The 14,730-nt window shown below is 42.7% G+C and overlaps 1 protein-coding gene across 3 annotated transcripts in view; it reads left to right on the top strand.

Annotated features, from left to right (window-relative positions):
* The window catches only part of LOC142251459 (semaphorin-3F-like), a 127,166-nt gene that overhangs the window by 68,610 nt on the left and 43,826 nt on the right, over nt 1-14,730 (top strand). For all 3 annotated transcript variants that reach the window (XM_075324280.1, XM_075324278.1, XM_075324279.1), the window contains one exon: nt 14,268-14,428. In XM_075324280.1, coding sequence (XP_075180395.1) covers nt 14,268-14,428 — 161 coding nt within the window. The remainder of the gene's footprint in view (nt 1-14,267; nt 14,429-14,730) is intronic.

The raw sequence follows: 14,730 nt of genomic DNA, 5'->3' as shown, positions 1-14,730 counted from the left end.
CAGATGGTGAAGCTGCCCATTCTTCTTGGTAAAAAGCCTCCAGTTCCTGTAAATTTCTGGGCTTTTTTGCATGAACTGGGCGCTTGAGTTCTCCCCAGAGTGGCTCAATGATATTGGGGTCAGGAGACTGAGATGGACACTCCAGAACCTTCACTTTGTTCTGCTGTAGCCAATGACAGGTCAACTTGGCCTTGTGTTTTGGATCGTTGTCATGTTGGAACGTCCAAATACGTCCCATGCGCAGCTTCCGGGCTGATGAGTGCAAGTTTGCCTCCAGTATTTGCTGATAACGTGCTGCATTCATCTTTCCTTCAACTTTGACTAAGTCTCCTGTGCCTGTGCCTTTGTAGCACACACATCCCCACATACATCATCAGCGATCCACCTCCGTGCTTTACAGTAGGAATGGTGTTCCTTTCATCATAGGCCTTGTTGACACCTCTCCAAATGTAACGTTTATGGTTGTGCACAAAAAGTTCGATTTTGGTCCCATCACTCCAAATTACCTTGTTCCAGAAGTTTGGAGGCTTGTCTCTGTGCTGTTTGGCGTATTGTAGGTGAGATTCTTTGTGGCATTTGCACAGTAATGGCTTTCTTCTGGCGACTCGACCATGCAGCCCAGTTTTCTTCAAATGCCTTTTTAGTGTCTATCTTGAAACAGCCGCATCACAAGTGTTTAGTGACTCCTGTATTTTAGCTGATGTTATTTGTGGGATTTTCTTTGCATCCCGAACAATTTTCCTGGCAGTTGTGGCCGAAATGTTTGTTGGTCTACCTCAGGGGTCTCAAACTCAACTGGGTGTATGGGCCGCATATAGAAAAAAAAATTGAGAGAGGCCACATTCTTTGCAGGACAAAGTGACATTTTTAATGAATTCTTGCTTGTTTACTATAACAAACCTGCACTTTTTTGTTTAGTTAAGTTTATATATAATAAAGCATTTTTAATGGCAAAAAAATAAAATAAAATTCATGCTTTGTTTTGAATTTTATCACCTTCTTGTAAAATGGTTTTAAAATTAGCAACATCATATAGTAATTTTAGCCAACATCTTGTAGTAATATCCCCCATCCGTGTGCCCTGTAGTAAGGTGCCCATCCTTGTAGTCTTGTGCCCATCCTTGTAGTCTTGTGCCCATCCTTGTAGTATTGTGCCATTCCTTGTAGTATTGTGCCCATCCTTGTAATATTGTGCCCATCCTTGTAGTATTGTGCCCATCCTTGTAGTATTGTGCCCATCCTTGTAGTATTGTGCCCATCCTTGTAGTATTGTGCTCATCCTTGTAGTATTGTGCCCATCCTTCTATTGTGCCCATCCTTGTAGTATTGTGCCCATCCTTGTAATATTGTGCCCATCCTTGTAGTATTGTGCCCATCCTTGTAGTATTGTGCCCATCCTTGTATTGTGCCCATCCTTGTAGTATTGTGCCCATCCTTGTGGTATTGTGCCCATCCTTGTAGTATTGTGCCCATCCTTGTAATATTGTGCCCATCCTTGTAGTATTGTGCCCATCCTTGTAGTATTGTGCCCATCCTTGTAGTATTGTGCCCATCCTTGTAGTATTGTGCTCATCCTTGTAGTATTGTGCACATCCTTGTAGTCTTGTGCCCATCCTTCTATTGTGCCCATCCTTGTAGTATTGTGCCCATCCTTGTAATATTGTGCCCATCCTTGTAGTATTGTGCCTATCCTTGTAGTATTGTGCCCATCCTTGTATTGTGCCCATCCTTGTAGTATTGTGCCCATCCTTGTGGTATTGTGCCCATCCTTGTAGTATTGTGCCCATCTTTGTAGTATTGTGCCCATCCTTGTAGTATTGTGCCCATCCTTGTAGTATTGTGCCCATCCTTGTATTGTGCCCATCCTTGTAGTATTGTGCCCATCCTTGTAGTATTGTGCCCATCCTTGTAGTATTGTGCCCATCCTTGTGGTATTGTGCCCATCCTTGTGGTATTGTGCCCATCCTTGTAGTATTGTGCCCATCCTTGTGGTATTGTGCCCATCTTGGTGGTATTGTGCCCATCTTTGTAGTATTGTGCCCATCCTTGTATTGTGCCCATCCTTGTATTGTGCCCATCCTTGTAGTATTGTGTCCATCCTTGTAGTATTGTGCCCATCCTTGTAGTATTGTGCCCATCTTTGTAGTATTGTGCCCATCCTTGTAGTCTTGTGCCCAGTAGTATTGTGCCCATGCTTGTAGTATTGTGCCCATCCTTGTGGTATTGTGCCCATCCTTGTGGTATTGTGCCCATCTTTATAGTATTGTGGCCATCCTTGTATTGTGCCCATCCTTGTAGTCTTGTGCCCAGTAGTATTGTGCCCATCCTTGTAGTATTGTGCCCATCCTTGTAGTATTGTGTCCATCTTTGTAGTATTGTGCCCATCCTTGTAGTATTGTGCCCATCCTTGTAGTATTGTGCCCATCCTTGTAGTATTGTGCCCATCCTTGTAGTATTGTGCCCATCCTTGTAGTATTGTGCCCATCTTTGTAGTATTGTGCCCATCCTTGTAGTATTGTGCCCATCCTTGTAGTATTGTGCCCATCCTTGTGGTATTGTGCCCATTCTTGTGGTATTGTGCCCATCCTTGTGGTATTGTGCCCATCTTTGTGGTATTGTGCCCATCTTTGTAGTATTGTGCCCATCTTTGTAGTATTGTGCCCATCCTTGTATTGTGCCCATCCTTGTATTGTGCCCATCCCTGTAGTATTGTGTCCATCCTTGTAGTATTGTGCCCATCCTTGTAGTATTGTGCCCATCTTTGTAGTCTTGTGCCCAGTAGTATTGTGCCCATGCTTGTAGTATTGTGCCCATCCTTGTGGTATTGTGCCCATCTTTATAGTATTGTGGCCATCCTTGTATTGTGCCCATCCTTGTAGTCTTGTGCCCAGTAGTATTGTGCCCATCCTTGTAGTATTGTGCCCATCTTTGTGGTATTGTGTCCATCCTTGTGGTATTGTGCCCATCCTTGTAGTATTGTGCCCATCCTTGTAGTATTGTGCCCATCCTTGTAGTATTGTGCCCTGTAGTATTGTGTACACAGCGATGTCACTTCCTCGCATCTGATTGGCGGGCAGCAGCCATTGGTATAATGCAGACAGCTCCTCTTCGCAGCACCACAAATGATTCAATTGTAGTAAAGTCTTGCCGGCGTCGGCCCCGGGCATAGAGCTGCGATCGTCACGAGTTCTGCGGGTCGCAACAAGCAGCTGAGGGGGCCACATGCAGCCTGCGGGCCACGTGTTTGAGACCTCTGGTCTACATGGACTGAAATGATCAGTGAACCATCCTCCTTTGGGCATCGGGAGCGAGATGTCTAAGCAGCTCTTCAACAATTGTCGGCCTTTTTCGGCTGCAGATCGTCTCATGTAAATCCACCCTTAGATACCAGGAAGAACCTTTTGACCCAAACTTGTAATAACAACTATAAAGTTTGGTGGTGGGTGACCCGCACGGAGGCCGGGCCTGTTATACCCCATATATTACTTTTTTCACTGTCGTCTTTCTCACCAATGTCAAGCCGCATGATTAAATCCAACCTGATTTGTTGTTTTTACCCTACGACCCATTAAAAAGTAAACAGAAGAAGGAAATCGTATATAATTGCAAGAGCAGTAACTATACGTGTCTTGCTTTACTCAGTACTCCTAAAAGTAAAAAAAAAAGGAAAAATTTATAATATATAAAACAACACTGACAGGAGAAACAATGCGAAAGTATGATATAATGTTAGAAAGTGTTTTTCTGCCGTTATTTGTAAGTGTTCCCCCGGCACTGGGCAACTCCTGGCGCACCAGATGGTGTAGGATTTCCCCCCTATTATTTAGCAATAATGGGGACATTGTGTGATTAGTATTGTCAGGAAGCCATTGTATGTGATTTAGTGGCCCATTAAATCAAGGGCAGAGGAATGCGAGGAGTTTCTCTGCAGTCACTGTAAGGATTGCACGGGACGTTTCATCACAGCGGAGTGCAGACTTTTTAGTCTGGAAATTTCTCCTGTATTGTACAGAGTACGGACCGTGGTGTGTGGAGTGGACCGGCCGCTGGTCTCCTGACCCAAACTCTGCAGCTACAATTAAGGTCAAGTAGTCAGGAGACCTGCGAGCGGACGGTCCAATGTGTGACATCAGCCAAAGACGCTTTATGCATACGATTTATTTAGGTTACATGTTTTATTCGTGTTTTCACGGATAGAGCATTTACCCATTATAATGTGTATATATGGGATTATTTCCATGTCTGTGTTTTTTGCAGACCAAGTGGTCCACAAAAAACAACGGAGACATGTCCATTTTTGATCCAAGTCATGGATGAAACTCGACAATCCAAGTCTATGGGTCTGTAAAAATCATGAAGAGCACATGGATGTCATCATCCATGTGCGATCTGTGTACTGTAACTTTGCCATGGGTAGGGAAGCTTTATATTTTATTTTTTTTTTCTGATGTATACAACACATATGATCTAATCATTGATGAGACACTAATGGCAGAAATGGAGCCACTGTGTACAGACATTAGGGGTACTTCACACACAGCGAGATCGCTACTGAGATCGCTGCTGAGTCACGGTTTTTGTGACCTCATTAGCGATCTCGCTGTGTGTGACACTGAGCAGCGATCTGGCCCCTGCTGTGAAATCGCTGCTCGTTACACACAGTGCTGGTTCGTTTTTTTTATTGTTGCTCTCCCGCTGATAAGCACACATCGCTGTGTGTGACAGCGAGAGAGCAACAATCCTGAATGTGCAGGGAGCAGGAGCCGGCGTCTGACAGCCTGCGGTAAGCTGTAACCAAGGTAAACATCGGGTAACCAAGGTGGTTACCCGATATTTACCTTCGTTACCAGCCTCCGCAGCTCTCACGCTGCCAGTGCCGGCTCCTGCTCCCCGCACACGCTAAGTTAAGCGGTGTGCGCTGGTAACTAAGGTAAACATCGGGTAACCATACCCGATGTTTACCTTAGTTACCAGTGTCCGCAGCTTCCAGACGCCGGCTCCGTGCAAGCGCAGCGTCGCTTGCACGTCGCTGCTGGCTGGGGGCTGGTCACTGGTCGCTGGTGAGATCTGCCTGTTTGACAGCTCACCAGCGACCATGTAGCGATGCAGCAGCGATCCTGACCAGGTCAGATCGCTGGTCGGATAGCTGCTGCATCGCTAAAGTGTGAAGGTACCCTTACATTACTGATCCTGAGTTACCTCCTGTATTAGGCTATGTGCCCACGCTGCGGATTTACCGCGGATTTTGCCGCGGATTTGCCGCGGATTTCCCGAAAATCTGCAGCAGCGGCACTTCCAAGCCATTTCAATGGCATTTTGGAAATGCTGTGTCCATGCTGCGGATTTTTCCGCTGCGGATTTGCCGCGGATTTTGATCCGGAAAAATCTGCAGCATGTCAATTGTTTGGTGCAGATTTGGTCCGGATTTTTGGTTTTGAATGGGGGAAAAAAAAAAAAATGAAATCCGCATCAAAATCCGCGGTAAATCCGCGGTAAATTCGCGGCAAATCCGCGGGTGCGGATTTGCCGCGAAAGTCGCGGATTTTCAGGCAGAAAAATCAGCAGGTACATTCTACCGTGGACACATAGCCTTATACTCCAGAGCTGCACTCACTATTCTGCTGGTGCAGTCACTGTGTACATACATTACATTACTGATCCTGAGTTACATCCTGTATTATACTCCAGAGCTGCACTCACTATTCTGCTGGTGCAGTCACTGTGTACATACATTACATTACTTATCCTGTACTGATCCTGAGTTACATCCTGTATTATACTCCAGAGCTGCACTCACTATTCCACAGGTGCTGGTACAGGATAAGTAATTTAATGTTTGTATAAAGTGACTCTACCAGCAGAATAGCGAGTGCAGCTCTGGAGTATAATACAAGTAGGTAACTCAGGATCAGTACAGGATAGGTAATGTAATGTACAGTATGTACACAGTCACTCCACCAGCAGAATAGTGAGTGCAGCTCTGGGGTATAATACAGGATGTAACTCAGGATCAGTACAGGATAAGTAATGTAATGTATGAACACAGTGACTGCACCAGCAGAATAGTGAGTGCAGCTCTGGAGTATAATACAAGGAGGTAACTCAGGATCAGTAATGTAATGTATGTACACAGTGACTGTACCAGCAGAATAGTGAGTGCAGCTCTGGAGTATAATACAAGGAGGTAACTCAGGATCAGTAATGTAATGTATGTACACATTGACTGCACCAGCAGAATAGTGAGTGCAGCTCTGGAGTATAATCCAAGGAGGTAACTCAGGATCAGTAATGTAATGTATGTACACAGTGATTGCACCAGCAGAATAGTGAGTGCAGCTCTGGAGTATAATACAAGGAGGTAACTCAGGATCAGTAATGTAATGTATGTACACAGTGACTGTACCAGCAGAATAGTGAGTGCAGCTCTGGAGTATAATACAAGGAGGTAACTCAGGATCAGTAATGTAATGTATGTACACAGTGACTGCACCAGCAGAATAGTGAGTGCAGCTCTGGAGAATAATACAAGGATGTAACTCAGGATCAGTACAGGATCAGTAATGTAATGCATATACACAGTGACTGCACCAGCAGAATAGTGAGTGCAGCTCTAGAGTATAATACTGGGCATAACTTGGCATAAGTGCAAGATGAGAAATGTATTTACATGGTGGATTCTCCAGCAGAATCAGGAGTGCAGCTCTGGAGAATAATACAGGATGTAACTGTACAAAGTTGCTGTATCTTTTACATTTATTGTACCTATATATAAACTGTACAGTGGTGATGTTGGCTTACCTGTTAGTGTCACAGAGTGGTAATAGGGTGTTATCGTGTCTTTTTGATACTTCCTCCTCTTGTCAAGCAAAATGGTCCTATTTGCTGATTGTTATGCAGTTAACATTGTGGTCAAACCTACAAATGAGTCAGTGTTATAGTGTCACAGAGTCGTCTACACACCCTGTACTAGTGATAATGCGTCCTCACCCATCTGGTGGAACGACCCAGCCATCATTAATCAAGGATTAACCCTGCTGCCTAAAAGGGTGCACCGAGGTGCGGGAAGTGTGACCACGATCACATTTTATGATGCGGTGAAATCATTTTAATTATGAGATTTCAGGTCGTGACGTTGTTTATTATTTTTTTTTAATGCTGAAATAGATGCTAAAATCATTCAGCCAGTTGATAATTAGCACATAATGATATCAGCATTCTTAAAAATTAAGAAAGCTTGTCAGAAATGTTTCAAGATCGGCATAAAGGGTCTCCAAATATAATCTCTTCTTCATTCACCCATTAGAAAAGTCATAAAATAATATAACCTGGTAAAGGGCAAAAAGGAAAATCCTTTGCGTTTCATGGCCTAAGACTGAAACATTTCTACAAAACCGTATATGGTTCAGGTGTAGTAATACGGGATGTAGCTGGCATCTGTGAACAGCGAGCATGTGAATCCAATTCTCAGCTGAATTCTCATTATAAAGATAGCCTGTGTTTATTTTCTCAAGCAATTTACATCTTCCTGGCGTGTACTGATTTCCCCAAATGTTATTTTTTTAATTCTGTCCAAATTTGGAGTTTATCACATTTGTTTATTTCTGCATTCAGCAAGAATGAAGTAAACCAAGAATCCTGATTAAAGTCAAGGATATTTTCATCTTATTAGGCTGTATAGTTACAATTGTGTTTATTTGAGAGATTGTTAGTGATGGGATGTTCTCCCGAGATATACCCAAAAACACCACTGGTTGTGGACTAGTTATTGTATTTATTTATGTATTTATTTATAAAAATAAAACAATAAAAAAGAATAAAAAAATAATAAAAAAAAATAAAAAAAATATATATATATATATATATATATATATATATATACAGTGCCTACAAGTAGTATTCAACCCCCTGCAGATTTAGCAGGTTTGATAAGATGCAAATAAGTTAGAGCCTGCAAACTTCAAACAAGAGCAGGATTTATTAACAGATGCATAAATCTTACAAACCAACAAGTTATGTTGCTCAGTTAAATTTTAATAAATTTTCAACATAAAAGTGTGGGTCAATTATTATTCAACCCCTAGGTTTAATATTTTGTGGAATAACCCTTGTTTGCAATTACAGCTAATAATCGTCTTTTATAAGACCTGATCAGGCCGGCACAGGTCTCTGGAGTTATCTTGGCCCACTCCTCCATGCAGATCTTCTCCAAGTTATCTAGGTTCTTTGGGTGTCTCATGTGGACCTTAATCTTGAGCTCCTTCCACAAGTTTTCAATTGGGTTAAGGTCAGGAGACTGACTAGGCCACTGCAACACCTTGATTTTTTCCCTCTTGAACCAGGCCTTGGTTTTCTTGGCTGTGTGCTTTGGGTCGTTGTCTTGTTGGAAGATGAAATGACGACCCATCTTAAGATCCTTGATGGAGGAGCGGAGGTTCTTGGCCAAAATCTCCAGGTAGGCCGTGCTATCCATCTTCCCATGGATGCGGACCAGATGGCCAGGCCCCTTGGCTGAGAAACAGCCCCACAGCATGATGCTGCCACCACCATGCTTGACTGTAGGGATGGTATTCTTGGGGTCGTATGCAGTGCCATCCAGTCTCCAATTGTCACGTGTGTGGTTGGCACCAAAGATCTCGATCTTGGTCTCATCAGACCAGAGAACCTTGAACCAGTCTGTCTCAGAGTCCTCCAAGTGATCATGAGCAAACTGTAGACGAGCCTTTACATGACGCTTTGAAATTAAAGGTACCTTACGGGCTCGTCTGGAACGGAGACCATTGCGGTGGAGTACGTTACTTATGGTATTGACTGAAACCAATGTCCCCACTGCCATGAGATCTTCCTGGAGCTCCTTCCTTGTTGTCCTTGGGTTAGCCTTGACTCTTCGGACAAGCCTGGCCTCGGCGCGGGTGGAAACTTTCAAAGGCTGTCCAGGCCGTGGAAGGCTAACAGTAGTTCCATAAGCCTTCCACTTCCGGATGATGCTCCCAACAGTGGAGACAGGTAGGCCCAACTCCTTGGAAAGGGTTTTGTACCCCTTGCCAGCCTTGTGACCCTCCACGATCTTGTCTCTGATGGCCTTGGAATGCTCCTTTGTCTTTCCCATGTTGACCAAGTATGAGTGCTGTTCACAAGTTTGGGGAGGGTCTTAATTAGTCAGAAAAGGCTGGAAAAAGAGATAATTAATCCAAACATGTGAAGCTCATTGTTCTTTGTGCCTGAAATACTTCTTAATACTTTAGGGGAACCAAACAGAATTCTGGTGGTTTGAGGGGTTGAATAATAAATGACCCTCTGAATAAACTTTTCTCAATTTAAAAAAAAAAATAAAAAAGAAATAACATTCTTTTTTGCTGCATTTCACACTTCCAGGCTGATCTACAGTCCAAATGTCACAATGCCAAGTTAATTACGAATGTGTAAACCTGCTAAATCTGCAGGGGGTTGAATACTACTTGTAGGCATTGTGTATATGTATATGTATATATATGTATATGTATATATATATATATATATGTACATATACATTTTTTTTTTATACATGTTGACATTTTTGATTGATGTGTTTGGCCAAACTGACCGAACATTATCTTGGGCACCACGAAGATCCGTAAATAGACTCTGATCCCCTTTGGATGGGATTTCAGTAATCCAGGCTGGACAATAGCCACGACGACACTTGTACGGGGTCATCATTCAACCGGGATATGCAGGTGGAAATGCGAAGTATTAGGATCGTGTTGTTCAGTCAGGACCCCCTGATACCCACATGAATACAATTACACTATGATTAAGCCATTCACAAATGGAAGTACGACCACCGGTCCGGATAGGATGTGCCGTGCGTGCTCATCAATCTGCACGTGGCGCAGCGGCGGGTGTTAGTGCCTATGTGTGTTAGTCTTACACCGGATAATTGTGATACGGGAGGAATTAAGCTCGGAACTCCCATCGTTCCGGCGCGGCGTCCCAGGATCAGGATACCAGATTGAAGGACTAAATAGAATTAATCTGAGGTTTGAATCACACTTCAGGGAATCAATTTGTAAGACCTCAGGGGATATCGAAGGAATTTGTTTAGTAGATGCAACCAACCATACTTGTATATCTCGGTGACCCCGGGCCGGGGTGTACGTTACTTACAGAGAGGCGCACATATTTCTGCTAATGGATTGCGCCACATTATCGGAGTGAATATAGCTGTTGGCTTTTATTACAGCGGATTTAACATAGCTCGCTATTTATTCCCTGTTATACGCCAGCTGCCGGCAACTAATGTTGTTATGATAAAATACCCCAGTGAGGAGACCCGTATCTACATGAATAATTCATTTTAAATGTGTAGGTAAAAATTAATATTGCATAGAGGGCAGAGATTGTGATCTTCATGATGTATAGGTCTGTCTAACAATACATTCAGCTTGTCAACATTATAAGTAACCTTGATTTTAAAGGGGAAGGGGCGCTCTGGTTTAAGAGAGTCTTTATTCATTTGTGTCAGGCTTGAAGATGGGATCAGGGCTGCGGATGGGATGTAAAATGGGCAATTATTTCTGGATGTGTAGACAATTACACAGCGGAGCCTCTTACATGTAAGTGACTGTATGATACCATATCTCTGCTATATATCCTGCATGGTGGGCTATATAGTACCACATCTACTATATGTATCCTGTATGGCGGGGGTGTACAGATAGTAGTATGGCAATATGTCTCCTCTGTATATGTGTTTGTGAGTATGTGTGTGTGAGTGTATGTATGTATATATATATATATATATATATATATATATATATATATATATATATATACACACACACATTTACACGCACATATATACAGTGCCTACAAGTAGTATTCAACCCCCTGCAGATTTAGAAGGTTTACACATTCGGAATTAACTTGGCATTGTGACATTTGGACTGTAGATCAGCCTGGAAGTGTGAAATGCACTGCAGCAAAAAAGAATGTTATTTCTTTTTATTTATTTTTTTTAAATTGAGAAAAGTTTATTCAGAGGGTCATTTATTATTCAACCCCTCAAACCACCAGAATTCTGTTTGGTTCTCCTAAAGTATTAAGAAGTATTTCAGGCACAAAGAACAATGAGCTTCACATGTTTGGATTAATTATCTCTTTTTCCAGCCTTTTCTGACTAATTAAGACCCTCCCCAAACTTGTGAACAGCACTCATACATGGTCAACATGGGAAAGACAAAGGAGCATTCCAAGGCCATCAGAGACAAGATCCTGGAGGGTCACAAGGCTGGCAAGTGGTACAAAACCCTTTCCAAGGAGTTGGGCCTACCTGTCTCCACTGTTGGGAGCATCATCCGGAAGTGGAAGGCTTATGGAACTACTGTTAGCCTTCCATGGCCTGGACAGCCTTTGAAAGTTTCCTCCCGTGCCGAGGCCAGGCTTGTCCGAAGAGTCAAGGCTAACCTAAGGACAACAAGGAAGGAGCTCCGGGAAGATCTCATGGCAGTGGGGACATTGGTTTCAGTCAATACCATAAGTAACGTACTCCACCGCAATGGTCTCCGTTCCAGACGAGCCCGTAAGGTACCTTTACTTTCAAAGCGTCATGTCAAGGCTCGTCTACAGTTTGCTCATGATCACTTGGAGGACTCTGAGACAGACTGGTTCAAGGTTCTCTGGTCTGATGAGACCAAGATCGAGATCTTTGGTGTCAACCACACACGTGACGTTTGGAGACTGGATGGCACTGCATACAACCCCAAGAATACCATCCCTACAGTCAAGCATGGTGGTGGCAGCATCATGCTGTGGGGCTGTTTCTCAGCCAAGGGGCCTGGCCATCTGGTCCGCATCCATGGGAAGATGGATAGCACGGCCTACCTGTAGATTTTGGCCAAGAACCTCCGCTCCTCCATCAAGGATCTTAAGATGGGTCGTCATTTCATCTTCCAACAAGACAACGACCCAAAGCACACAGCAAAGAAAACCAAGGCCTGGTTCAAGAGGGAAAAAATCAAGGTGTTACAGTGGCCTAGTCAGTCTCCTGACCTTAACCCAATTGAAAACTTGTGGAAGGAGCTCAAGATTAAAGTTCACATGAGACATCCAAAGAACCTAGATAACTTGGAGAAGATCTGCATGGAGGAGTGGGCCAAGATAACTCCATAGACCTGTGCCGGCCTGATCAGGTCTTATAAAAGAAGATTATTAGCTGTAATTGCAAACAAGGGTTATTCCACTAAATATTAAACCTAGGGGTTGAATAATAATTGACCCACAATTTTATGTTGAAAATTTATTAAAAATTAACTGAGCAACATAACTTGTTGGTTTGTAAGATTTATGCATCTGTTAATAAATCCTGCTCTTGTTTGAAGTTTGAAGGCTCTAACTTATTTGCATCTTATCAAACCTGCTAAATCTGCAGGGGGTTGAATACTACTTGTAGGCACTGTATATATATATATATATATATATATATATATATATATATATATATATGTGTGTGTGTGTAAATGTGTGTGTATATATATATATATTTATTTATATATAGCAGTATGGCAATATGTCTCCTCTATATTATATATATAAATAATACAGAGGAGACATGGAGACATATTGCCATTTTGCTCCCATCCTCTGTAACCTCTGCAACAATGCTCAATACTCATACATCTTTTTGGAAAAGACGACCTCTGGATATGACCCTGAGCAAGTGCTCTCAGCTTCTGTGCTCAGCCATGGCGAGGCCTGTTCTGAGTGGATCCTATCTTGTTATACTGCTGTATGGTCTTGGCCACCGTGCTGCAGCTCAAGTTCAGGGAAATCTTCTTATAGCCTCGGCCATCTTTATGTAGAGCAGCGATTGTTTTTTCAGATCCTCAGAGAATTCTTTGCCATGAAGAGCAATGTTACGCTTCCAGTGACCAGTATGAGAGAGTGTGTGAGAGAGAACACCAAATGTAACACCCCTGCCCTCCCCCCCCCATTCACACCTGAGACTTTGTAACTCTAATGAGTCATGTGACACCACGAAGGGAAAATGGGAAATTGGGCACTTAGGGGTGTACTCACTTTTGTTGCCAGCGGTTTAGAGATTATTGGCTGTGTAATGAGTTATTCAGAGGACCCTAAATTTACCCTGTTATACAAGCTGCACACCGACACTGTACATTGTATCACAGGGTCAGATCTTCAGTGCTGTCCCAGGAAAAGATTTAATAAAATATTTACTATATATATATTGTATGTATATGTATATATATATATATATATATATACATATGGTATATACAATATACGGTATAGATATATATGTAATTATCTATATATACATATTTATGATCTAATGTATATGCCCCCACATCATATAGAAGATGTCGATGCAATTCCCCAATCTTGTAGCCCATGTGTCACAAACTGTCCAAGCCCATCACATCCTCCATCCTATATATGTGCATGTGTATATATATATATATATATATATATATATATATATATATATATATAAAATTAATTAATAATAATAATTGTATTCATTTATATAGTGCTATTAATTCCACAGCGCTTTACATACATTGGCAACACTGTCCCCATTGGGGCTCACAATCTAGAGTCCCTATCTGTATGTCTTTGGAGTGTGGGAGGAAACCCACGCAAACACGGGGAGAACATACAAACTCCTTGCAGATGTTGTCCTTGGTGGGATTTGAACCTAGGACCCCAGCGCTGCAAGACTGCAGTGCTAACCACTGAGCCACCACAAGACGGCAGTGCTAACCACTGAGCCACCACAAGACTGCAGTGCTAACCACTGAGCCACCACAAGACTGCAGTGCTAACCACTGAGCCACCACAAGACTGCAGTGCTAACCACTGAGCCACCACAAGACTGCAGTGCTAACCACTGAGCCACCACAAGACTGCAGTGCTAACCACTGAGCCACCACAAGACTGCAGTGCTAATCACTGAGCCACCACAAGACTGCAGTGCTAACCACTGAGCCACACCACTATGTGTGTGTATATATATTTATATACATATTAGTGTGTGTGTGTGTTAGATACACATCACAAAGACAATGTTAATTTTTTTTTAATTCAGTTTATTGACACTGTTACATAACATAGTTGTATACATTGCAAAATACTTTTTTAATAAAGATTATCAATATACATTGGTTCTCAAAGGGTATATACCAAAGCACTGCAAAATTACACAAACCATTGTATAGTTATAATGTTGGAAAAATGTAATGTAAATGTTGTGTCCCTTTCTGTCTCTGCAGAGCTCATGGAGTCTCGCACCGCCCGCTTCTTCAGCTTCGGCTTTAACACCAGCGACTATAGGATCCTCCTCCTGGACCAGGACCAGGACCGGATGTACGTGGGAAGCCGCGACTACCTGGTGTCAATGGACCTTGGCAATATTAATCGTGAGCCCTTAATTGTAAGCCCAAGAATTGCAAAATATTCCGAAATGTTCCACTATTGCAGGATTGTTCAGTAATACATTACTGGAAGACGTATTGTATTCACTAGAGCGTAATCAGGACAGGGTAATAAAATACATATCAGCCTGGAGACTTGTCGGCCGTCTGGGTCAGACGTGTCACAGATAGATGATGGCAAGCGCTGTCATAGAAATGGGTGGGAGGAAAGCGGCAGGTTGGGGCTTTCAGGAGAACAGATGGCGTACAGTAATTAAGTGCAGTCCAGTCACTGATATTACATGAGATTACAATGTTCTCG

Source organism: Anomaloglossus baeobatrachus, chromosome 9 (assembly GCF_048569485.1).
Source record: "Anomaloglossus baeobatrachus isolate aAnoBae1 chromosome 9, aAnoBae1.hap1, whole genome shotgun sequence".
In the NCBI taxonomy this organism is placed as follows: Eukaryota; Metazoa; Chordata; class Amphibia; order Anura; family Aromobatidae; genus Anomaloglossus; species Anomaloglossus baeobatrachus.
The sequence above is the reverse complement of the archived record's forward strand: the minus strand, read 5'-3'. Positions and strand labels throughout refer to the sequence as shown.